General features: G+C 38.2%; 1 protein-coding gene across 1 annotated transcript in view; it reads left to right on the top strand.

Moving 5' to 3' along the window:
- Window positions 1–23414, top strand: part of apln (apelin) — a 29889-nt gene extending 6475 nt beyond the window's left edge. The window contains exons 2-3 of the mRNA XM_028460224.1: window positions 13925–14094; window positions 19280–23414. Coding sequence (XP_028316025.1) covers window positions 13925–14088 — 164 coding nt within the window. The 3' untranslated portion in view covers window positions 14089–14094; window positions 19280–23414. The remainder of the gene's footprint in view (window positions 1–13924; window positions 14095–19279) is intronic.
- The last annotated feature ends 3860 nt before the right edge of the window (window positions 23415–27274 follow it).

Raw genomic sequence — 27274 nt, 5'->3', positions numbered from 1 at the left:
AGGAAGGCACGCAGGTTCACAGCATGGGGGAGTGATGGCACAAGAGAGGGAAGGGCTTTGTTTCCCGTCTGATTAGTGTGCCCATGGAAACAAGATGGTTGGAGGATCTCTATGCCCTTGACATGTAATCTCAGGAGACTGGTATCCTTACCTACCTCCCAGTGCCTACCTTGAACAAAATTTCACCCATGCTGTCAGGAAAGGAAACGACTAAATTAGCATTAGCATCCCACTTGGCCCTACTGCACACACACCTTATGGAAAGTTGATGCAATCAATTTCCCTTTGGAAATGTGTTATGTTTAGCTTGACAACAGCTATTTCTGCTCTTGTAACCTCTAAAACATTATAAATATATGAGTATGCATCAAGGGTGTAAGAAAAAAATTGATACGCAATATTTCATCACATGATTATTGTATTAAATGTCCAGATCGATTATTTGAATCATGTTTTTTTTAATTGCGCTAACATATGCATATCATATAAAGGCCTGCTCACATCAGACCTTGTTAAATTGCATCACTCCTCAATGCATTTTAGCTTTGAAGTTGATTGCACTTTATTTACATAAGACATACTGGGCACTTTTATAAATGTTTGTGGTTATTTCAAAAAAAAACAAAAAAAACAATAATAAATAGAATCTGTTGTAAAGTTAAACTTTTAAAAAAATATATCATTTGACGCATACCACTTGTTTTTGATATTGTACTTGAATTACAGTTAGTTACCATTTAAAGGTACTTGTTCTTGCAAGTTAATAAAAAATGAAATAAAATGTATTTTATACCATTTTGTACTTGTAAAGGGGAAATTTGTAATTGTATATCATATTGTGTACTATTGGGATATATCGTATTATCACATTCATGGCAATGCACACCCTTAGTATGCATTAATGTATGCAGGATAACAGGTGTCTAGATGTCAAGGCAGTGTTCACACGACAAATCACAGGTCCATTGCAGGAGCAACACACAGAGACAGACAAGTGAACTCATACACATCTAATAAAATGCTTTGGAATAGAGCAACTAAGCCAGAATACAACCAAATAAATCTGTTACTAAACTACCTCTTTGAATATTGTTCTCAGTGTTCCATTGAGTTCCACCTGCAGTAACCTTGTAGCCACGCATTCACCCCTTCAGTCACTGTAAATAAACCACCATGCGGTCAAGTGGCGAGGGGAGTCAGTGGCTTCATTAGTTAGCTCAACGTTGCTGCTGGCCCTTTGAACTCGCAGTCCTCTGATCATAGCAGAGTACGCAGACTCACACCTCATCATTTTATACACTCTCTAATTCAGGCAGCACACTTCACAGGCAGCTGACGGACTCAAAAGGACATCTGCAGAGAGCCAGAGCCTGAGGGCTGTGCAGTTTGTTTTTAATTAGTTCTCAACCTTCAGTGAGAGTTGGGGTAAATTTCACTGCAGAGTGGACAAGGAGTGAGGTTTAAAGGCTTCAGTAATAGGAGCAACAAAACATGCCTTTGAGGTTTGTTTGTAGAGAAAAGACCTCAGCCTTAATCTTGATATCATCACAGAGCTGCATATAAAACAATACCCACTTCACAGAAATAAATGAATGTGCTTAGAACCAAAACAAAGCTTCCAGAGAGAAGCACTTAGACGTCTGAAAGCCATGAAGGATAAAAAACATTACAGACAGTCAAAGTGTCTGTAATGTGTCTGTGCAGTGGAAGTTGTAAATGGAGAACCTGGTCGATTTCAGCTGACAATGTCATTCTTTTTTGCTCCAAACTGAGCGCCTTTCATGGAGGCTGCTATGGTAACACTGACTGAGAAACGGCAACCAATGGGTACCAGTTTCAGCCCAGGCCCAGACTCAATGCTGGGCACACAATAAGCTGCATTTCAGACACTGAATGTGGGATTGTGAAAAAATGAATGAAGAACAGCTTCTGAGTGTATGCTTGATCGTCAATTGAAAAAGACTGTCTGACAATCCTGTGTCTACACAACATTCTAAATAATAAAACAAATGTTTGACTTGTAACTGGCACAATAAACACATTTAATTTGTGCCTTAATAACCCTGATCCCCTAATGTGCTTATGCAGAGGAAGCCTCCATGTCCATGATGACACACGTCTGTCTGTCTGTCTGTCTGTGTGGGTTAAGATGTCTCCAGTAATGGCATGCTATGGTGGGATTCATTACCAGAGGCTTTTCCTTCCCATTTAGTGAATGAAACAGGGAGACAGCAGACAACATGGCTCAAAGCCTCAAACCATGGCTACACACTCACATTTCATACACTCTCACATTAGACACACTACATTACGTTGCCATAATTCTGTAATGTGTATAGGCAAATGATCTAACACTATCCACTTAAAAATAAGAAATTTAAAACACATTTTAGCCTTCTTCATCTCTATACTAGATACAATTGTGGAGCAAAACTGATGTTGACAACAAGGAAATGTTAAAATCAGCACGTAATGACATGGCAAACACACCAATATTGAGCATGTATAATGTTTGCCTTGTTTATTATCCCACTTTTTTTACATTGTCAGCAATGTGCTAATTAGTACTTGAATAAAATGCAACTCAGGTTGATGGTCATTAATTCCTCATTACAGGTCAACTAAAATGGTCACAGAACCATTATACATCCATCATGAGAGGGCCGTAAATATCCTCTCTCAGGTTAACGTGCACTGGAGCCTATCCCAAAGTACACGGGCTAGAAGGTCCATCTCTCAAAGCCAAATATTTACAGAAACATTCACTGCAAGAGGCAATAATAACTACAGTAAACCTAATTTTAATAGTTGAGTTGAGGGAACTGGATTTGGAGTTTTGCTTGAAGATGTTTCACCTCTTATCCAAGATGCGTCTTCAGCTTTAAGATTAATTTATGGGATTTATACTGTGGAGTTGATTAGCCCGGTTAACCTATTATGTGTTCTATTAGCATATTAGCATGCGTGTTAAACGTATGTGTATCAGCAAAACATCAAAACTGGTTCTTAAATTACTTACATACAGGCAACGGTGCAAAATACATGTAAACCTGTGCATTGATAAAACATGCCCTGATGAAATACCAGAGACAATCCCTGATAATATTTTTTTCTGATATGACATTTTATGTGTGTTTCAAAATGTCAAATAGATGCACTTTAAATAAAATCATGTGATCCCCACATATGAATTCTCAGGAATTTATGACAATATAAAATATTTAATGACACTAAAAAATACAGACATCAATCAAGATTAAAGATTTGCTAATTTTCCATCTCTAAACATCACTAAATTATTTTGACACCAAGCTGCCCATCCCCAAACATTCAGCTTACAAGTAACAAAACCTTTGATGAGCCAACCAACACATAACTAGCTAAATATAAGTCAGATAACCTAAGAATGCCATATGCAATCCTGTGTTACCAGTGTAATTTGAATAAATAAAGAAATATGCTTTTATGTATTTATTTATTTATTTATTTTTGAATGCCCAGAAAACCTTTAAGATTACTGCACTTTATTCTTCTTTGTAACTATTGAACGTATCTTGCACGCTTATTCACTCTGCAGCAAATTAAATGTGTGAAGTGAAATATTGAGGTGACAGGGACACAACATAAGCAAGGGTTTCAAGAAGAGCCACAGTCCTGAATCCTAATTTTGCTTGATGTTCATTAGTTTATTGTATTCAAAGAAATGTCAGAAGAGCGATTTAATTTAAAAAGCTCCCCCAATGGGTATCTGTCATGAGACACAAGAGATGCACATGAGATACAATGGATTCTTAATCAGTGTGACTGAGTATGATGAGCATTACAAGCAGATATGATTTAATAAGACAGCAAATCAATTGTGATGCCACACCCACTTCCTTACCTTTTGTAAGATACAGAAATAATGTTATACATCTCCTGCGCCAAGCATTGTCAAAACAAACATGGTGCCCGTTGAAACCACAAGAAGAAGATGCATTAAAACCATTTATATCCAGGAAGGATGCTTGTGCCGTGCTTCCAACTGGAAGGTTTAGGAAAAAAGATCTCCGCTTGTCGTGCTATTGTCATCACGTTTGTTCTTTGTGTGATTGGTTACTTTACACGTGTTTGTCCCGCCCCCAGAACTCAAAGGCTTGTGAGCGCTTCCAGACTAATCACCTGTATTAAACATTGAATAATAGGAGATTAGGATGGATTCCAGGCTAGCTTTCTGTAGCTTTCTATGTGTACCTGGATCATTTGTTACATGGCTGTTTCTGCAGTCGATAAAAATAAGATCAACTGCTATTAATCGTCTTACCGATTGCCATGCTGTATGTCTCCTCGGGTACAGTTTGATATAGAGTTTGTTCATGCCAGCTACCAGTGCAGCTGATGAACTTTGCAACCTAAAGACATTATTTTGTACCTTGCACTCTACGACAAAGTAATGGAAATGTCGATCTGTCCGTGCTGATTTACGTGTGCAAAATGAATGAGAATAAACTGCCAAGACTTTACAGTAAGCAGACAGTGGATGGATAGCCACTGTTTGACAAAGATAACTTTGCAGATCACACCTCAGGATGGTGATGAAACTAGGCCTGGGAAACAGGGAGCAACCTAGCAGTTATTCATCATTAGTCAAGAGTTTTGCCACTGTGTGACACAGTCAGCTCCGCTCTTCTCCACACACCTACCTTCTTCCTTTTTTAAAGTGGCAGCAGCAACAACAAGGCATTCCTGAAACCGTCTCTTTATGATACTTTAATTGTGAGGTGGAAATTTGGCAGAAAAAATGTCATAGATTGGACTCGAAGATCATTAGTTGGAGATAAGATTCTTATAAAAACCTGATGTTTTACCGTATACCTTTACTTTTTACTTAATACCTGCAGAAGAAGAGCAACTGAAACTTTCATGTGGAGCCATCAAGACTAGATCCAATTTCAGAGCTATAAGGCAGCTGAGTTACCTTTGTTTGTGGAGATAAATAATGTATTTTCCAATGATACAGCTGCCATTGAAACAATCACAGGATCTCATCCAGGGGCAACAGATTCAACAGTGTTCAATCTACAGGTATTTCACCATAGATTGGTAGAGACATAAATGTTGTATCTGTCACAAAGTGATGCTTTCCCTACAGGCTGCAAGAGTTAATCTATACTGCCTCTGTTATCACCAGAGCCTGGCTTATTTTTAGCAGCTTTCATTACACTTCCCTATCCAGTAGGCAGATTGGATGGGTAAGGATTTGTCAGGAGATTCACGACATGTTCTGCCTTCAAAATCTGAGCAGCAGCTGACAGCTGACACCGACGGGAGATATCTAAATTGTCTCATTATAAAGCAGGGGTTATGACAGGCAGAGCACCCCCAGAGAAACAACTGTGGATGGATAACGTTTGCCCAAATGATCAACTTCTCAAACACCTCTCAGTGCAGAATGTTAATGGGGAGTCAATGCAATTGGAGATTTATTATTTCCCTTTGACATTATGGTCAGCTTTCACCAAACTACTTTGGAGTTTGTAATCTAGACTGCAAATATGAAATGTTTTTGCAATACCTGCAGTTCTCCTTCAAGTACTTTAACTTTCTTCACAAGTCTAGCACTAGATACATCATTAAAACTTCATGACACTTTGAAGTACTAGAAATTAGGGTAGGTCAAAATATTTGGTCAGCTGTAAACAAAAAAACCGCCTCAGAATGGTAATTTAAGTAGCTTTTTTGCACTGCTCACAAATCAAAAATTGAGCCCTGACATAAGAACCCAGAGTTAAAGCGGCTCCTGGTGTAAAAAACTGTTTTATGCGGGTTCGTTTTCAATCTGACACTGGTCTGACATTGGGTAACTTGTAGGGGTTACTCCTGAATGGGCGTTTGGAGTGAAACTTTATGAATGAAAACTATTCCCACTACACCATATCACTCAAGTGTGGTCAACAAGGACCATGTCAGGGGTCAAGAGCTGGGAGTCTTTCTCGCTGTGCACACATGTGGAAGCTATGATACATCGGCTTTTAGCTTCTGTAATGTTGACATTTCCTTTCTATAGGAAACCCATCAGTTATTCCAAAACATCTATGTGGGGGCAATAGGTTTTATTCTAGGACAACAAGACACTGCAGCTATGTGCAGGAAGTTAAGATAATAATTTCTCTGTTTGTGTGTTTCTAATAACTAACAGTGAGGTGATCAGCTAAATCTGCAACACAATGTTGTTGTTTATTGGCAGTAAGTCCGCCTTAAACGAAAGTGGTCTAATTTACAATAGCCGTACTCAGTTGAGATTAACAATTTCAAAATTGTTGGCTAGGAATGAACAGATTTGTTAGTTGTGCATAAAAAAAACTGTTTTGTATTTAGTTAATTAAAATTAGGATGAAGCACATATTTGGGATACCTATGCATAAATTAATTAATTCTGACATTTAAAACAGCTAAAAACAGCTTATTGCCCCAAATGTCTAATAGAATAAAACTTGCATAAACCTGAAATAACGACTCCTTCCTTGAGGTCCAATGTTTGTTCCTTAAATTCTAAAGGTAACTTCAGGGGATTAGGGGAGGGGAAGATACGTCCTTATAATACTTGAAGAGATTTCCATGTGTTTGTCTCAACATACTTACACAGCATTAACTTTCAAGGCCCTGGATTTGAAAGAAATGAGCTGAATACCTTCAGAATATGTAAACGTTGCTCATTCACGGTGTATCTGAAACAATAACAAAAGGATAATGCATAGATTAGTGGGGGGATGCGAAATATGCGGCCAAGATTTTTCATTCCGCTCTGAAAATGAATTACTCCCTGTTCGTTCTCAAATATACAATTTAATGTGCTTGTGGAAAAAGTTAAACATGACAATGAAACTTGAGATTTCTGGTGTTTCATGGATTTGGGGTGAAAACATTTAACACTGTATGTACGCCTCATGCAGTTCACTTTCAATTCACTTCAACTTTATTTATTAAGCGCAAATTACAACAGTCATCTCAATGCACTTAACAAAATGTGAAGTTCATAGTAAGAAAGAAAGAATCAAACAAGATCCACATGAACAAGCATTTTCAAACTTCCGGCAGCTGAGCTGACAGCAGCAAAAGAGCAGAGCGGAGCTCACAGAGGAATTTATTTACTAAACATGAACTTTTTCTTCTGAGAAATGATACGATACCTCAACATCAAACTCTATCATTTACCATCTGACTCTGGCTCTGAGGTAATCATCTACTGCTTTTTTATTTGCTGGCTCAACTGGAAAGCTAAGTAGCAAGCTAGCTAGCTACAAGTAGCAAGCTAACTAGCAGAAGAATGGCTCTTTCCACAACAGAATACAGCAGTCTCCTCCAAAAGATTACTGAACTGGAGACTACAGTGCGAGGAATACAAGTAAACATTGAGGTTAATGGACACTGTGGATATGATAATGATACGACTGTGCCGCTGTCTCAAAACAGCGGAGTGGATAAAGCTAACTCGCTACCAGCCCGTGCTAACAAAGCTATCAGGCCTAGGGAGGATCCTGTTCCCGTTGATAAGCCAACAGGTGCGAGTCCTCCCTGGAATACTCTGGGAGCTAAGCCTAAGAAAAAGTCATATCCACTTCAAAGGCTAACGGGCCGAGCAAAGCGTCCTGATATCAATAATGAGACGGACTGGCCTGCACTGGCTTCGCAGACTGCAGCCTCAACATCAACTCCCTTGTCTGCCCAGGCACAAAAGTGGACATCTGCTAAAGGCAGGAGTATCACCAAGTCACAAACCCAGTTTCATGTAGAACTGGGTAATCGATTCGCCCCACTGCTGAATGACCTAGGATCTGGCTCTAATGAGGTCAACACACAACCTTCTGGAACTGCGAAGACTGAAAGTGCTTCAGGAAAACAAAAGCGACATGGTAGGCCAAAGCAACAACCTCACACACTGATAGTGGGAGACGTTTCTGTTAAAGATGCTCAGAAGATGTTTAGCAGCAACGTGAAAGTGATCTGCTTACCTAATGACACAGTATCAGACCTGGCTGACAAAATCTTGCATATCGTTGCAGATTACCCACATTTGAAAAATGTTGTGATTCATTTTGGGTTAAATGATTTAGCCAAGGAGGAGTCTGAGGTGTTAAAGCAGGATTTCACCCATCTGCTAAAAACTGTGAGCTGTTTGCAGCCTAAAGTGTTCATCAGTGGCCCGATACCTCCAGTCCGCAAAGGAGATCTGAAATTCTCAAGGATTTACTCTTTGAATAAATTTCTGTCTTCGGCTTGTGCTGCCCTTTCACTAAATTTTATAGAAAATTTTCCTATTTTTTGGGAACGTCGTCATCTTTTTAGAGCAGATGGACTGTGTCTAAACAAGGCTGGAGTAAAACTCTTCACATCCAACTTGTTTTACTTCACCAGTCACACTGCTATCAGTTCTGATAAAGACAGAGGACAACATGTACCATCGGAGAACAAAACAACAAGGAAAGAACATGGAGTCAATGAGCTTCCAGCAAGAAATAAAAATCGCCAAAATGAAGAGGTCAACCCAACCCCCGCATCTCAGGACCCACCTGCTTCACCCCAAAATTCACCTACTTCCACCTCATCCAGCTTCTCTCCTACCCCTGCCTTCTTGGATTTAACTGCCCAGATGAACGAGCTGGTTCTGGCTGGCACAAGACTAACACCCCACCCTTTACCCCACCATGGTCAATCTGCACCACCCATCCCTCCTCGACGATACCAGGCTCAGGATCACTCTTCTCCTCAGGCCAGCTGTGTTCAACTTAGAGTGACACAGGTCTGATGTGTGCTGGGTCCAGACTGCAATAGCTCTATTTTTAGGAACAACCAGAAAAAGTCAGGGCCCCATGGAGTTAATGCAGCTTCTTTAATTCCTGTGGTGACAGGTAACACAGGTAAAATTGTGAAATTAAAGAAAAGCAAAAAGCTTTATAGAGATAAAAATTTGACTCCTATACCATGTCATCCAAAAAGTCCACCAGTGTCTCCAGTAAAGTCTTTAAAATTAGCTCTTCTTAATGTTAGATCTCTTGTTAACAAGTCACTAATAATTAATGATTTTATTTTGACACATCACTTGGACTTTTTATTTCTTAATGAAACATGGTTGAATGATGGTATCAGTAATACTATTCTCAATGAAAGTGCGCCACAAGACTTTATTTATTTAAATAAGTGTCGTACTTGCAGGAAAGGTGGTGGAGTTGCTGCCATTTTTAAATCAATATTTCAGTGCAAAGAAATAACATTTGGTGATTTTATCTCCTTTGAATATATGTCATTCTTACTGAAGGGTGATTCAAGAGTTCTGTTTTTAGTCATTTATAGACCCCCAAAATATTCTGGAGAATTCATGGATGAGTTCGCTGAACTGCTGTCAGTTGTATGCACTGAATACAACTTTTTAATAATAACAGGTGACTTAAATATTCATGTAGACAATAACATGGACAATACTGCCAAAGAACTGTATGCTTTAATGGATACTTTTGGTCTTACACAACATGTGACTGGTCCGACACACACTCAAGGTCACACTTTGGATCTGGTTATCTCTAAAGGTGTTGATATCTCTGCTGTTGATGTAAGAGACTTAGCTCTATCTGATCATTTCTGTGTCTTTTTTGACCTAGAGACTGTAACATCTGTTCCCCCTAGTTATGTGTGTTTAAAGAAAAGGTACATAAATGAGAACACAAGTGCACAGTTTATGGAAGCCATAGCAATGACACCAACATTGAGTGCTGAGACAGTTGATGATCTTCTGGATGAGTATAATAGAAACGTCTGTAATGTCATAGATGTGGTGGCTCCAATCAAAACTAAGAGAAAACCAAACACACAGAAAACACCTTGGAGGAGGACTGAGATAATGCAGAATTTGAAATCTGACTGTAGAAGAGCTGAGCGTAAATGGAGATCAACAAAACTCCAAATTCATCTAGAACTGTACAAAATAAGTCTGCGAAAATTCAATGATGGCCTGTTCAAAGCAAGGCAGCAATACTTTTCTGAAATTATTGCCAAAAATGTCAACAACTCTCGCACGTTGTTTTCTGTAATTGAAAAGCTCACAACCCCCCCAGATCAGATAGCCCCTGAATTACTGTCAGCTGGAAAATGCAATGAATTTGCTGTATATTTCAATGAAAAAATACAATCAATAAGGTCAAACATCAGAACAAACCAGCAAAATCACAAAAAGCTTGAACAGCTTCAACCACTGAGGGATGAGTCAATTACAATGTTAGAGTTTATTACAGTGAACCCAAAAACAATAGAGGAGACTGTTCAGCAGCTGAATCCATCAACGTGTTGCCTTGACACAATACCCTCAAACTTCTTTAAAACTGTTGTAAAGTCAATTGTCACTGATTTGTGTCAGATAATTAACTGCTCATTCCAATCAGGCACCGTACCAAAATCCCTGAAAGTAGCTGCTGTGAAACCGCTGTTAAAAAAGAGAACACTGGATGCCTCTATACTGGCTAACTATAGACCAATCAGCAACCTTCCATTCATGGCCAAGATCATTGAGAAGGTGGTCTTCAACCAACTGAGTCAATTCTTAACATTCAACAAAATATTTGATAAATTTCAGTCAGGTTTTCGTTCTCATCACAGCACTGAAACTGCTCTTATCAAAGTGATCAATGACATAAGGTTGAACACTGATTCAGGAAAAGTATCTGTTCTCATTCTGTTGGATCTAAGTGCTGCATTTGACACTGTAGATCATACAATTTTGTTGCACAGATTGCAAACATGGGTTGGACTAAATGGAAAAGTAATGCAATGGTTTAAGTCATACTTGGAGGAGCGAAGCTATTTTGTAAGCATTGGAAACTTTGAATCTGACAGATTACCAATGTCCTGTGGGGTTCCTCAGGGATCTGTTCTTGGACCCCTTCTGTTTAACCTTTACATGCTTCCTTTAGGACAAATTTTACAGAACTGTAAGGTTGACTATCAGAGCTATGCAGATGACACACAACTATATCTATCACTGAACCCAGATGACCATGGTCCCATTGAGGTGTTGTGTGACTGTTTAGAAAAAGTAAACTGCTGGATGAGTGAAAACTTCCTTCAACTAAACCATGACAAGACGGAGGTGATTGTCTTTGGTAACAAGGAAAAGAGGACTGCTGTCAGCAATTATCTTGAGTCTCGATCTTTAAAAGCTAAAGACCAAGTCAAAAACCTTGGTGTTCTGATTGACTCAGATCTTACATTCAGCAGTCAGATCAAATCTATCACAAAAAACAGCCTTCTACCACCTAAAGAACATCTCCAGAGTGAAAGGTTTAATGGCTCAGAAAGATCAGGAGAAACTGGTCCATGCTTTTATCTCCAGTAGACTGGACTATTGTAATGGTCTTCTGACAGGAATCCCCCAAAAGAGCATCAAACAGCTACAGCTGGTTCAGAACGCTGCAGCTCGGGTCTTAACCAGAACAAAGAGGTCAGAGCACATTACTCCAGTTTTAAAGTCTTTACACTGGCTCCCAGTCAGCCTCAGAATAGACTTTAAAGTTTTGCTGCTGGTGTATAAATCTGTGAATGGGTTTGGTCCAGAATACATCAGTGACATGTTAGTCAGGTATGAACCCAGCAGGTCTCTCAGATCTATGGACACAGATCAGATAGTGGAGCCCAGAGTTCACAGTAAACATGGTGATGCTGCTTTTAGTTGTTATGCTGCAAAGAAGTGGAACAAACTGCCAGCGGAGCTGAAGTCAGCATCCAATGTGAACATTTTTAAATCAAAGTTAAAGGCACTTTTTTTCTCTACTGCATATGATTGAGAGAGAGATTTTTTGTCATGTTGTTGATGTAATGATGATTTTACTGATGATTTTAATTGATTTTACTGATGATTTTAATAGGTTCTTATTGATTTAAATGTTCTTATTGATTTTAAACAATTGAATGTTTTATCATGTAAAGCACATTGAGTTGCCTTGAGTATGAAATGCGCTATATAAATAAATTTGCCTTGCCTTGCCTTGCCTAGCGACAGTGGGAAGAAAAAACTGCCTTTTAACAGGAATAAATCTCCAGCAGAACCAGGTTCAGAGGTGGCAGTTATCTGCTTTGACTGGTTGGGGTTAGTGGAAAGTTAGAAAGCTTCCTGGTCTTCTTGGTTTCATTGAAAGTGTTGTTTTAAAAAGTCTCCCTGAAGCCACAGCTGAAGGCCATTAAATATTAAATGCTTCAGAGACACTTGAATTCTGCTCTTGAAGGTTACTTCTAATAATTGGTCTCACCTACTAGAGAAACTAAAGGCTCTTTAAAGTTTCAGTAAAGTGGCATCCGCGTGGTCACAGCTGGGCCTTGTTTTTATGACAGCTTGTAATAGTTGCCACCGCTGAACACAATAAGACGCCAAAGTAATTCAACACTCACATTATAATGGCTTTTTCTAAACTGCTCGCATGTTTGCTGCTTTTACAAGACGCTGCTTTCAAAAAGGCTGACTTATCTTAAGCTGTGTCCTCACTCGAGCTCATGTAAAGCCAAGGAAGGTCATTCCCAGGGGAAATCTAAAAATGGTGCCTGTCTCTCTGAGGTTAGGAGACATGCAAGAACATTGTGACCTTATGTGAAAAATGTCAATCAGCATTTTTACGTCATTCTCTATCGCTCTCTCGCTGTCAAAAACAAGGAGATTTTGTTGTTAAGCTTTGTATTGAATATTTGTTAATTTGCTCCGAATATCATTCCGTGTCTTAAGAAAACTAACCTCTTTCAAGCCTTTTTTAACTCAGTGGAAATGCATCAAATGTTTATCAATCGAGACTCATACCACAGGATAGTCTACATTGCCAATTGGAGAAGCTTACTGGCATCAAAATATTGATATTGGAGAGCTAACAAAAGCTCAAAAATGCGTGTTTTGATTTATAAGCCATTTGAAACCCCCTATAGGTTACACTAGATTTTTTGGCTTCTTATCCTCCTCTTAGGTATTTGCAGCTTCTCATTTGTAGCAAACATTAGTGTAAATTTACTCTGGCTAATTCCTTCCCAAGGACAAAAACTGGTGCTTGGACAGTTAAAGTTTTGAAATTGATTTGAGTGAATGTGTCCGTGTAATTGTATTGAATGGATTAAAGAATGCATAGATTATTCTTATTAAGTATTTTTCTTTGTTATTTTCATTTGAGAATTCATGACTACTGGTTTTGAAGTGCTGAACTCCTGTGCCTTATGTGAATGATCACCCATGTTAAGTATCCCATTACATGTAAAGTTCTGCTCCAAGTTTTATTTAAAAAATCTTTGTACTTAGAACAGAGGGTCCTTGAGCTTGGGTGGGTTGAGAGGTCACTGAGAAGCGAAGGGTGGACCAATCCATTTGGAAAAGAGGGACTTAAGGGGATCAGGCCACACTTATTGAGAAATAACTAAACACATCTGGGATCACTCCCCAACACATTCAAACACACACACACACACACCTCAAACATTCACACAATCTCCGTGAGATACACTGCAATTAAACTCATCCCTAAGCCTGGATCAAACACACACACTGTGCCATGAAACACCTCCACTCAGGTCTGACGCTGTGTGGTGTTTGTAATCTCAAGAGAGAGTGACAGAGACATGAGACAGCGGAGTTGGGGTTTCTATCTACTGTGTGTTGGACCACACTGGCTCCTTGAACCAAAATGCTGGGTGGGCTAAGAAAAGCCCACACACACATTCTAGCACTCTTATCTATACACTTCTTAGTTCCTCATTCCTTACCATGTGATGCCTCTTTGAACGGTGCTAAATATTTTCCATTTGAACTGATAAACTTGGGTTCGTGATCAAATGGAGATAGCAGACGTCAAGAGTTTTCTAAACATCTTTCAGTGGAGCGACTTTTTGTTGGTCTGATGAGAGCATTTTCTTCTTATGTGTCCTCCAGGTCCCATGGCCTCCACAGAGCATGGCAGAGAGCTAGAGGAAGCAGCTACCGTGAGAAAAATAGTCCAGCAAAACCCAGCGAGGGGTCAGACCCACAGACCATCCGGCTGGAAGAGAAGACGCCCACGACCCCGTCTGTCCCACAAGGGGCCAATGCCATTTTAGAGCAAGGTGAGGCTATAACAGTTGTGTAGTAAAGAGTTTTTAGGAATAGTATACAAACTTAAGAGTCAGGCAGGGAAAAGCTCCGTAGATTATTTAAAGGCCCAGATGTTTGTCTGAAGAGGGTTTCAGCATATGTATGGCTGCAACAGATGACAAACAGCTAAATCACCCTTTAACACATGTTAAATGTATGTTAAAAAAGCATCTTCTTAGATAAATGTCATGCTTCATCCTGCAACACTCTGCTAGCACAATTAGCTCACTAATAATGTAGACGTTTTACTGGATATTGCCCAAAATCCTGCATGCCTCCAGAACTTGAGAAAGACTGTTTTATCATCTGTCTTATCTTTTAATATACTACAGGCAGCTAAAAACCCTTACTTTCCATCTTATTGAACCAATTAATGCAAGGATAATAACTTCTGGGATTTAAGTTCCTTGGCAACACCTCTTTTCTAGAGAATGACTGTTTAATTTGCAGTCAACGAAGAAAGGACAAGGACCAACACCTCATTTATCTAAAATGAATACAATATTTCCCCCATCAACAACACAATGATGTTTTTGTTTCCGAAGCCAAACAAATTCTTAATGTTTCAAAGAAAACAGATCAAGCCTCATTGGGAAAACTAAAATAGACATTAGAGAATTAATATGTGAATAATAATTATTTCACACATTTCTCTTAGGAATCATCCAGACAATATCTCCACAGGAGGCTCTGCCCATACAAGGCTTAGCAACAGAGGTCATTCATAAATTTAATTCATTGAGAGATGAAGCTGCAGCATTTCAGTGTAAAGGCATGGTTAATCAGGGTCAAGAAAAACAGCATCAACGCAATAAAATTTCCAAAGCTTTCTATTTTTGAGCAGCTGGAGATGTTTTACAATCTGTGTCAAATTGTAGATCACTTTTTATACTTCTGTGGGTTCAACCTTTTGTGAATTCACTGCAGCTCTAAACACAAGACTCACGACAAAGCCAAAGACAATAAGCTCGAGAAGTCTTGCACTTGAAGTACAGCGCGGGTCTAACAACTTCCCTCAGCCTGCCAATAAAATGTGAGAATCCTCTCTGCGAGTAGAGCAGTCAGAGCTTATGTTTGGTGCCAGAATTCTGGTCACATATTAAAGCTTCAGGATGTTGTGAAGCTCTGTAAAACCCAATGGCTCAATGAGTCACAATGCGATTTTATTATTAAAAAACCACTTAAAGCACAACAGCTGATGGTCTCCTCTTTTTTGTTCACATCCCACTCTAGATTCTTACTATTTTAAAAGTTTACTTCATTCAAGGGTTTCGCTCCACATACCATGCCAGTTTAGCAGTGGGAATTTAACGGTTCATTGGCAGTAGTTGGGTGATGGTGTTGTCGAACTTTCACTGAGGAAAAAGTAACACATACTTCTAACAACTCCATCACAACATGTGGAACACGATTCTGGAACAGTTTGCCAATGGAAATTAAAGAGTGTACAAATATTTATATTGCAATTTAAAATAGAATATAAAGAAAATATATTTATGGTGTGTTTTTGTGTGTTTTATAATCAAAATCACATAACGATGAGACAAATTTGATTTATTAACAGCAGCAATGGTTAGAAAATGCTAAAAATGTGATTATTTGTTTGCTGTAGTGTAGGAAAAGGGGGTGGACGAATAAGTGTATACCTCCATCCAATCCCTTTCAACCACAAAAAGTATGTGTATGCAGTAATATATGTAATTATTTGGAATAACAATAGCATCAAATCTTTTGTTTATTGTAATATTATTTCTTGAAATGAAAGAGTAAAATGAAATGAAAAACAACATAATTTATTAATGAACAATTCCACATTACTGTTTGATCCAGAAAGCAGAAATACAGATCTCAGAGCTAAACGGACAGTCTTCTAGTAACAAAGAGACTCTGTTTGGAATTTAGCACAAATCCGTAAAGTATTTCACAAATACAGTATTGATTTAGCAAAAGCCTCTTGACTTAGTTTTAGACATACCAGGGTAAACAAACAAATTCAGCAATTTGTACTCTATCTCAACATTCTTTATTTTGTGAAACTTGCCAGGATGACAACAAGGTTAAAACTTGCAAACATATTTAGGATTACTTCTGCACAAACATTAACATTGGGATTAATGAGTGGGATTTGATTGTGAGTGCACACAAATCACACATAGGGTTTCACCTGCTGTGCACGTCTTGAGTCAGCAGAAGGTATGTTGTATTTGAGAAGATTTAAAGAAGATATAGTGGATCTCATCAAATGTACATATCAACAACTTTACAAGAACAACTCCAGCTACATTTTTGATTTTCGACATGGCCTTAATCAACAATGTCATTAAAAAACTTTTTTTTTTTTATTGTGTTGGTTTTAAAAATGTGTGTTGACAATATTAAAGCTGCTATACCCACAATATATATAGATAAAAATCATGTTTGCCTCATAAATTCAATGAATCAAACATAAATTACTCCAAAAAGAAAGTTTGCTTTGGTTTCTGCTGTAAACACTCTTTTTGACATTTTTGCGCTGCGCATTGCATTATGGGATGTGGAGTCCTGTAAACAGATGCATAGAAGCTTTTTTACTCCAGTCTTACTGTTTTTCATCAGACAAGGAGGTCAATGATTCACTAGTTCTAGTTTGTTGCTGGTATAATCCTTGATATCAGAATGAAGTAAAAAAAAAAAAAAAAACACTTCTATGCATCATTCTCCTCGACTGCACATCCCACAATGCAATGCAAGAAAATGTCAACGGATTGTCTACAGTGGAGATGAAAAACTTTCAAGAGGCAATCTTAACCATTTTACATCTATTTTCCAAGAAATTATTTTAACTTTATTGATCAAAGATGTCTATAATGTGGTTTTATCTGATTAAAAAAAAGGTTGCCCAGAAGCTTAAAGTTTTTCTTTTTTAAATATAAACATATTGTCTAAATCACAGTTTTAAAGAATGAAGTTTATTTGAGGATTGTTGGGTTTTTCAGAGCTGAGATTTTGCATTGTGGTCTCCTGGCATGTCCTTCCATGTGTTCGCAAAATGATGGACAGCCCACTTGTTTAGATTATATCGTCCTTTGTGCCCCGAGTTCTGTTGAGATAGGCTCAGTTGTTTCACAGCTTGACTATAAAGATGAAATCTTGCATTCATCTATCCAACAATCTTTCTCATGTTGAAAGCTTCCCCCTTCTGTTCTCTTGCATTCTAACTTGATATGTGTACTACTGATGATGGGAAAACCACCTCTGGAAGCAGCTGGAGTTGTAGTTTGTTTGATCAAAGCGGGAGTTCAATGAAGATGTCCAGCTGAGGTTGGAAACACACACACAGGCCAAAACCTAATTACTATACTGTTTATAGTAGAATAAGGACAGTAATCATTTTGACAGAGTCCCTCGTTCCAATCAGAACAATCTAGCAACATCACCCCATTTCAGTGTCAGTAGCAGTTCATCTTTTATTTTCTTTGACACTCGAGGACAAAGATTTTTGAACATTACACGTTCCAGATGTGCACGACTAGGTATAAAAAGAACGATGACCCCACTTATCCTCTTTGAGCATCTTAGTAGCCTCAGATGAAACTAAGCTATCACAACTCATAGATCTATGCCATGGTAGTGTCTAAAAGACTACAGGATATTACAGATTTGAAGCCTAAGGCAATTTATGGAAGCCCATCATGGTCCCGAGTGTGATAACACGTCATGAATTAGTCAAGTTTCCCACAAGAACCAACCGACAAGGTCTGCATAACCCCCATAACCTCACTATGCTGGGCAGATTCACTACAAAGCAAACTGCTGAGCTGACATGATTTCTTGGAAACAACAGAACATAGGACTGCAACAAATATCAAAACACAAAGATGATTAGATATACCGTCTACCGGTTTTTTGAAGCATTACATGAACACAGAAAAATGTCATTTCAAAAACATGAACGAGCCATTATCAGACGGTGAACCCTGTTGTCTGAATCTTCTAGTGCTATCGCAGCACAGGAGAGAAAAGAAGACAAGCAAAGATAAAAGATTTCATCATTGTTGAGAAGCAGTCCCGCGAGTATTGTGTGTAATGGTCGGCCTGTGTTGTGCAGTGAGACGTAAATGTTTATCCTGTTCCCTGCAGCAGTTTTCAATCTCAGACCGTGAAATCTGGTCTGAAGACGTCTGGAAGCACTGTTTTTGTTGTTTAGTGAAAGACAACATGGTGTAGCACAGGGAACGATCTGGGAGATACTGGTTGTTGATTGAAGGGCGACTTATTGGAGAGCGTTTTAAAATGCCGTCTGAATTAAGTTTGGGTAATACAAGTAAACGTTAGTAATATATAGTATCATCTTTTAAGATTTACCCCAATTGAAACAACTGGATGTGGCATTCATGACTTGAGCTTTCAACCAGATACAAACAAAGCAAGATCAAAGGCTCAGTGTTCAAGAACTGCTTAGGATCAGGTTCAAACTATTCAAATGTGAATAAAACATTTTGAGTGTGTGACGTTCAAGATAGCCCAGCAAAAACTGCAATGCAGGATTCAAATGACACCCAAATCTCGCCAAGACTTGCTGTCTAGTGAGCTTTCATAGCAAAAAGGATTTGAAAAAAAATTAAAATGAAAATCTCCCAAAACATGTAGGTGATAGTATTCCTGTTTCAGAAAGTTAAATCTGTGATTTCCATCTGTTTTCTGTATTTACGGTAAAACAGAGGCCAGTCTAACTTCCAATACTTCTCTGCATCGGTTTGTAATATTATTTTATGTGCTCACAATGCTTCATATCATTCATACGTTTTGTTGGAAAACCAGGATCAGAAAGGGACAGAAATATTGAGCCATTACGAGTTTATATTTGCAACTAATTCAAATTTACGAAATCTTAACCACAGGAAGGAACTTTATATTTCAGACTAGGTTTTAATGCTATGAAACTTCCTAACTTGGATATCCATCACAAAACAACAGCCATCTACTAGAATTGTCAGAGCAAGAGTTTTTAAAGCTGACAGGGCAGGTTGGTGTTGTAAAAGTATCTTAACTTTTGGTCAAGAGAACATTAAAAGTTGAGAGTTATGATTTAATTCAAGTATTAACCACCTGACTATGAGCTCAATGGTTGAAAAATATGTCAATGAGTTTACTTTGTGTTTTGTTTCTGTTTTGCAGGCACTGCTTTAAGCGCCCTCCCCCAGGTTCTGATCTCTATGCTCTTCCTTTGCCTTGGGGGGCCTTGCAATGAAGGGCCAAAGCTTACCCAGCCCGAAGAGTGATGTCCATAGCACCTGCTGGTTCTTCAAGCAACTCTGTCCACAAAAAAAACCAGGACAAGCCGCTCACCCTCAGCTCTAAGAGGAAACTAATGGGGCAGGGAAAGAGGGTGGGGGTGGGGAATTGCACCTGAGCAATTAGACTATTTCTCTGTCTGTCCCTCTCTCTCTACTACTCTATCTCTGTCTTCTCTGAGATAATTTTTCAATTCGGTTTTCACATTACTTGCTTTGATAGAGCCCTACCATAGCAATCTCTCCGTTTCACACACTTTGCATGACATGTGGTGGAGAGGGAGCCTTCAACCAATCTGAGTCTTAACTGTCATTTCTTCACGACACACTATTCCAACGTCTCAGACTCACTATAACCACAGCCACTGATTTGATGGCTGTGGAGCTACTTAACATGATGGGAATTTGATCATGCATAAGGGCAGTGTCTGCTGTACCAGTTAACATTAGTAAATATTAACATCCCTTATGGGCAGTTTGAAGGTCTGCTGCAAAAAGAGAATGATTGGCTTTGTTTCTTTGAATAATTGAGGTAATGCTTTACATCCAAATGGCATTTAATTTGTACCTATTCTCATGTACTGATGGTGCTTAGTACCTCCTGACAACCACTGGTCTACATACAAAGTAGGGATGAGCTAAAAACAGATTTAGGTGTAACAATGATTCTCCAATCCAAAGCTTTTCATGTGTTTCTAAACTCATTAACGCCTTTGGAGGAGGAGTAGGGGTTTACTGACATGCTTAAGGTTATGGCTACAGGCCCCACCTCGAAAGAGTCCTTTGACCCCAAATCCCTTTTGCCAATCCTGTCCCCAATCCCCCCAGCCTTCTCACCACGCTGCTGCTCCATGCAGCTGCTCTACACGACTGTTAACTGGCTGTGGCATTCTATTCGCCTCGCCTTTTAATGAAGTGCCAAATAATAACCTTCTACGAGATGCTGCCAGGAAACGGAGAGAGGGAAAGGTTCGGGAGAAACACATTACCTCTTGTTTGGAGTCTTGATACACTGACACATTATGCATTTTTTTTTTTTTTGCTCTCTGCAAACAAACAACCCCACACGTGATGATTTGAGCAGAGGACAGATTCAATTGTAGCGAGAAAAAAATTTAAAAAGCTTTTAATGAAACATGCCACCTTTAGAAGCAGCCTGCCACTATGTGTGCACGCTGCTTTGAAGAACAAATCACTATCTTACATTAAAGCTATGCCTTTCAATCATACTGGAATGAATTACTTTTTCCTGTTTATTTCTCAATTGTAGTTTTATTTCCTTTTTTCTCAGGGTGCTGTGATATAAGCTTGTATTTTTAATAGACTATCACATGCATTTATTTAACTTATATGAGCATATTTCCATATACAGCATCTTTAAACCCAATCAATCTATCGTGTCTATATAAAGACCTTTTACAATTATTCACTAAATTCCTAGATGCGTACCTTTGCCTATAGTGGCTATAGTAGCCTTTATAGACCACCTGTCCACAGCACAGGTGGGGGTGGCTTTGATCATTACGCTCATTAAATCTCAGCGTTAATCTTTTTTTCAGCTAGATCTCACCAAAGCTGGCCAGGGCCACTTAGTCTGAGCTCACTGTTAAATTGGTTTAGATTGAAGCCACACCTCCATCGCTCTTTACAACCCCTGCTGGTTCAGTGTTTATTTATCCATCTAGTAGCCATTTTCTTTGTATTAGTGCACTTTCAGATCTTTTAATTCATCAGCCACATTTTGATCTGCTAACTCAACTCACAGAGGCAACTTGACTACTGGTTAACCAAGATTTTCCCTCTCCCATGTCTCATGCAAATAGAAAGCTGGCTTGTCAAGCCCAGCATTAGACATTTTTTTATACAGCACCTAAACTCAAAGTGGCTGTTCACCCAGTCATGCTTACATTGTTTAAAAATGTATAAAATCCAAAGGCTCCATGAAATCTAACAATTTCAGTGCCACCATTATTTTTTCATGCCCTCTCAGACAGAGATGTAGATTTCATTAGCGCTCATCGGTAGTGAGACAGGATTTGCTCAGGATGTCTCATGTATTATTAGGGAAGACAGAAGAAGAAAAGGAGCGAGGGATGAAAGTAAAGCAGGAGTTGGGATGCTGAAAGAAGACTGGGTCAAGACAAGGGGTTTCATATGAAAATTTCCCCCCTCCATCTCAGAAGTTATTGTTACAGAGCCGAGCAACGTCTGTATCCGCACTGTTCTTCATGAATGTATCCTCACCATCTGCACCAGCCATGCTGCCCTTTCAGAGACTAGAGCAAACCAATGTTTTGACGTGTACCCCTCTTTGATCTTGGTCTGGTTCTTAGTTGAATCTGAAAATCAAAAGCCAAAAAATTCCACTGATCCAAAGCCTCTAGTGTCAGCTCATCCTAAGGAATAGCCGTGGCTTTGCTCTAAGACTTCTCTGTATGGGTTTGCAAGGCTGCACTTTTTTGCAATTCCATAATGCTGCTGGAAAAATACACCCTGAAAACAAGAGTCTCTTGGTATGGAATGATTTTCCGATATGTTGTGACAATTATTTTGTCTGATTCTTGTCTAGCTGGTTGTCCAAAGCTTATTTTTTAAATACAGTGTGAAATGCTGTATATTTTGTGGATGTAACAAAATAGAAAAGTAGTCTGCAGCACAATATGTCGTTGACACGTGAAAAGCTTTCAAGTGTTCTTTTATTGTAGATCATAGTCCACAGCCCTCCCCTGAGCATCAGGTTAATGGGCCTTGTGGTGTGAAAGGACAAGCACATCCAGGATCAAACTGAAATAGTAAACCGATACATTATGTTCAGGGAGGAGAACCATTTTCCTTAATGGTCTTTTTCCAGCAAGGCAAAACAATTCCTAGTTTCTCAAGGTTTCTTCTTTGGTTCCTCTTCTCTGTGACCACTGCAAGGCCTAAGTAATGTTCCTATGCACTTGTTAACTTGGTTTCCTGGTTTTAAAAAGAAGATGTTTGTTGAAAATATCTGCCCACACTGTGCTTTTTTTTTTTATTTTGTTCAAATGCATTCGTCTGAAGTGTGAAGAGGGGATGTGCAGAGATAGATGTGTGCTAATGGTGGTGATGAGAAGAGGCTAGCAGCAAGTTTTTTTTAATATATGTTAGCTCATTGATTGGTCTCCGTTTCCAGAGTCTCTGTTTATGTCACCCAAACACATAGAGATGTTCCGTATTTTAGCCTTCTGTAACTTTGTACTCGAGCAGGTCAAACCCTTGCATCACCCAAACGTTTTACTCAATATGGAAATGGAAATTTGAATTCAGCATGCAACACATTCCTTGATTTTACTTTGATAATATTGATTCCATTATGCTGTATCATGTTGGCCTTCAGAGTGGGTGTGTGCAGGATCGAGTCGCTGATAATATTCCTTTGCATTTACACCCTTTCTCTAATTGAGAAATCCAAATCATAACTAGGTTTTATGTCCCTTAAATGACCATGATCTGCTATTATTCTGGAGCCTGCAAATAAAACTTCCTACAATCAGAATCGCACAGGGCTCTCCTGCCTTGATGGTCACACATTCTCCTTCTATGTATAACCATGTGTGCGAGATCGACAACATTCACAACAAACCTAGGAGAAATGCAGTCTGTAGACTTATATTACAACAGTGTTATTAGGTCTCAAGCAGAAACCATTCAAAACACAATGTATTACTCCTAATACCTATATTCTGTTTATGGTGTGTGTTCATATTACTCACCAGGCCAAATGTACAGTCCCTGTCTCTGTTTTGATGTTGAACTGGGCAAAAATAAATGACAAAAATAAATTAATAAAACAAGTGTATCAGAAATGGTTGAAATACTGTGTACATATTTGAACTTTTGGTTTCTAATTTATAAAAGATAAGCTTTAGCTCTTGGAGTACTTATTTTATTTTTTCCTTTCATGCGTAGCTTTGTGTTTTTGTTTTCTATTTCTGTAAAGTGTGTAAATATATCTTTATGATAATAAGTAATATTAAAAATCTTATTTTAAGAAATTTCTGTGTGCTGTCATTTATGGTGAATCAAAAATGAAAGAAAGTCATTTTAATTATGTTTTTTTTTTTTTTTTTTTTATGTGTGTCTGTTTTATTTTTAACTTGGCAACCTTTCCAAAGCTAGTCTACACATTTTCACAGTTCTGGTTCTAGACTCTTGTTCGGAAATCCCTTTTGTAAAATATCAACATTCCTACTGTATTTCAATTCACTTGGTAACGCATTCCATAGCTTCACCCCACAGACAGATAAACATCTACTGTTCATGGTTGTGTTATGAATGGGCTGTTTCCAGTTAACATCACCTCTGAGGGGATAACACCCCTCTCTTTTTTTGAGCAAATGAAGTAAGTTGGAGAGAAGCAAGTTATTTCTAGTTTTGAACCTAATTATTGCTGTTTTTTGATCCACCAGGTCCATGAATTTCAGTGCTTTTGATTTTATAAATAATGCATTTGTATGTTATAGTAATCAACATTGTGCACCATTCTTATGGCACGTTTCTGTATTGTGTGAAGTGTAGTGTGGTTTTACAAGCACAAGACTTGTTTTTTGTTTGTTTTTTTATAGTATATGTATATTACATCAAGTTTATTTTTTGTTTCGGTTGCATTAGTTTGGCAACTTCTACTTATTATTACGCCCCTGTCAAACAGGTTGTGCTTCAGAAGAAAGAAACAGTTTTTTAAGGGATTTCTTTCGATTCCTAACTTTACTTTAGAAATAGCTGCTTTTGCTTTGCAGTACAAATGATTATGTTTAGGTTATGAAATAAGGCAAGAATCTCTATTTATGGCAGTTTTTTCTGAATTTCAGCTGTATATAATTGTATGCTAGCATTTGTATTACAAGCTGCATCTGTTGACAGAAACTTCACACTGTAGCCTTTATCTCTCCCAACAAAGACAGCTTTATGCACGACTGCATTTTCAATAAAAAAGCTGAGCAGCCATTGCTCCTGTTTACTGGATAAAAGTTTCCTCCCTATCATCAGCAAACACTGTTTACCTGAATGACATCCTGAAATTCCAGAAAGAATTCTTCTTTTCAAATATGCTGAACTCCTGCAGACTTATCTACATTTTTTTTCCCCTAAACGGAAGTAAAACTCAACCAAAGACAGAAAACAGGAATATATTTACTTGGCAGCGACGTCCGTTAACCTTTCCCTTCAGTACTACAGTGTGCAGAAATTTACTTGCAACAGCATTCTTTGAAAATGTATATCAACCTCCCATCCATTAGAAACACTTCACTGGTGACAGGTAGTGCGTCTTGAGTTTATAGTGCATACTAAGCGTGCAGCACATTAATGCATTACAGCTGCTGAGCATGCATGCAGATATGTCTAAATGTGATGGGGTTCAATGAGAATACGTGCCATGTCTGCATATTAAGGCAGCTTCTCCAGCCAACATCTACGGTAAATGACTGAGCACAGTGAATATTCTATCCAAACATCCTTTATTCTGGAGGCTTTTGAGGAAATATTGATTAAACTTCAGCAAAGTCGAGCTTACATTGGATAAATGTTGTTTATCTAACAAGCCTTATAGAGTCAGTGTGATGAAATGCACTAAGGCTGTGCAGGGGAGCCACTCTTTCTCACGGACCCCCACTGGGACCACTCAGGGAAATGTCTGCTTAACGCACAGAGCTGACATGTCATGATAGACATGAGGTACAACACTGAGCCCCAGCAGACCCCAAAAGACACCCAAGGTCATTTTATGGAGGCCTGGGTCAGCTGTATAATTGGGCAGGGGGTCAGCAGGAGGATATGGAGCGTGACAATGAGAATATCGAGTTACAGTTTTGCGGTGGAACGGGGAACACATTTATGTCCCTTTAAAGTGTTCAAGATCCATCTGAAAATCTGTTTGTGTGTGTGTGTGTGTGTGTCACTGATTGTCAGAGCGAGTGTGAGTAAAAAAGACAGTTTAAGAAAAAAAAAAGCAATATGAAAATGTTGGATGGATAATGTGCGTCAGATACAGTTAACCATCTCTCATGAGGTTCTTGAAGCTGTTTACATCACGGTTTTGGCACAAAAACGTACACAGGGAAAAAGGGCTTTCCGTCATTTTAACTCAATGTATACACCACAGAAACACAATACTGGTGTAACATTTGAATGCAGATTCAACCTCTGCCATAACATAAAACATTATTATTGCCAAAAACAAGAGAGCAACTAAAAATCCCAGTGATGGATCTTACCTGGGTCATTGCCAGAGGTGTACAGAGTACTGATATATCCTGCTTCAGTAGAAATACTGCTACTTGATTGAAATTGCACTCAAGCACAAGTAAGTCATACATAAAATACTCAAGTACAAGTAAAACATTAAAAAAAATAATAAATAGTACTCAAAGTAAAGTTACAAGTTACGTTCACTACCCACGTTTATTTTTGGTATAACTTCTTGCAACGATTCCCTTGCATACATTAAACATTTCATCTCACAACTTAAAATGTAAAAAAAATAATAATAAAACCACAGCAATGAATTCAATTCAAAATAAAAAATTCTCAGACTGAGAATAGCTAAATTTGTGAACTCCGAAACTGAGAAAATAACCCGCATTCAGTGCTGTTTTAGAACCGTGCATTACATTTAATCAGGTTGGTCAGTTATGATGTGATGCATTTGATTGTTGTCTGGTTATTTCAAACTTTTGTAATTTCACAATAACTGTTGATCATATTAAAACAAAAATATCACAATTTACTCAGTGATGGGTGGGTGTATAAATGTAACAAATTACTTCTTTTAAAACGTACTTAAGTACAAGCAAAATGACTGATTCAGAAATATACTCAAACAAGTACAAGTACCCATAAAAGCAACTCAAAGTAGTAATGTGAGTACTTGTAATCAGTTACTTTCACCTCTGGTCATTGCTTTGGCTCAACCACATGGAAAATGTAAAGGTCTTAAGTTTCTGATTACATTTATATTATTTTATTCAGTCTGAGTCTTTTATAAAGTGTTAAGGAAATGATTCAGGGAGGCTGTGGTTGTTTAATAATCATGTTTAATAGTGTGTGCTGGTTAGCATTAGTGCATTCATTAGTTCTGGGAACACGTGAGAATGTATGTCATTAAACAGAACAAAGTGCAACCTTGAAGAATCTGTAAGATATCGCATCCTTTTCTCTCCATTAATAAAGATTGTTTTTCTTTGCAGACGTCTGTGTTGGCTGAACTTTTTCCTTCAAAGCTGTGGGACAGAACTGATAATGTTGGAAGTACAGAAAGCCTTTGCACACATATAGACCCCGACTCCCTAACATTAGCTCATCAAACTCTCATAATATGCAAGTTGTTTAAAGAAAAAGTGACGGATAACACTAAAACATTGTGAGTGAGGACTCACACAACACATGCGCTACATTTTATACAAATACTCCCACGCTGTTGCTTGTGTAAATCTAACTCCAGACAAGAGTCCAGGTTAAGTCAGGATAATACCATGAAAAGAATATCGTATTTGTAGCTTTAATAATTAGAATATTAGAAACATTATCATGCTTGAAGAATGTGTACATATTATTTAGCAGCTTGACTTTAAGTATAAAAAAACATAAATGCAGAACAGTAAAAAAAAAAAAAAACAGGAGCTCAGTCATTCATCATCAGTAAAATCAATAATTGTTGTTTTTTTTTTTCAATAGAAATAATTATTACACCTTTTTGTCACATTGTTGCTCATCTGTGATAAAAAAAAAAAAAATTAAAAAAACTCTGACTGACTTAAAGCATAGTGCAGGCATCTGTATCTTGCGACTGAAATGAAAAGGTTTATCCAACAAACAGTCCTGAAGCAATAACAACAATCTTTATAAAGCAACTCAG

Source organism: Gouania willdenowi, chromosome 10, assembly GCF_900634775.1.
Source record: "Gouania willdenowi chromosome 10, fGouWil2.1, whole genome shotgun sequence".
Classification (NCBI taxonomy): domain Eukaryota; kingdom Metazoa; phylum Chordata; class Actinopteri; order Blenniiformes; family Gobiesocidae; genus Gouania; species Gouania willdenowi.
The sequence above is the reverse complement of the archived record's forward strand: the minus strand, read 5'-3'. Positions and strand labels throughout refer to the sequence as shown.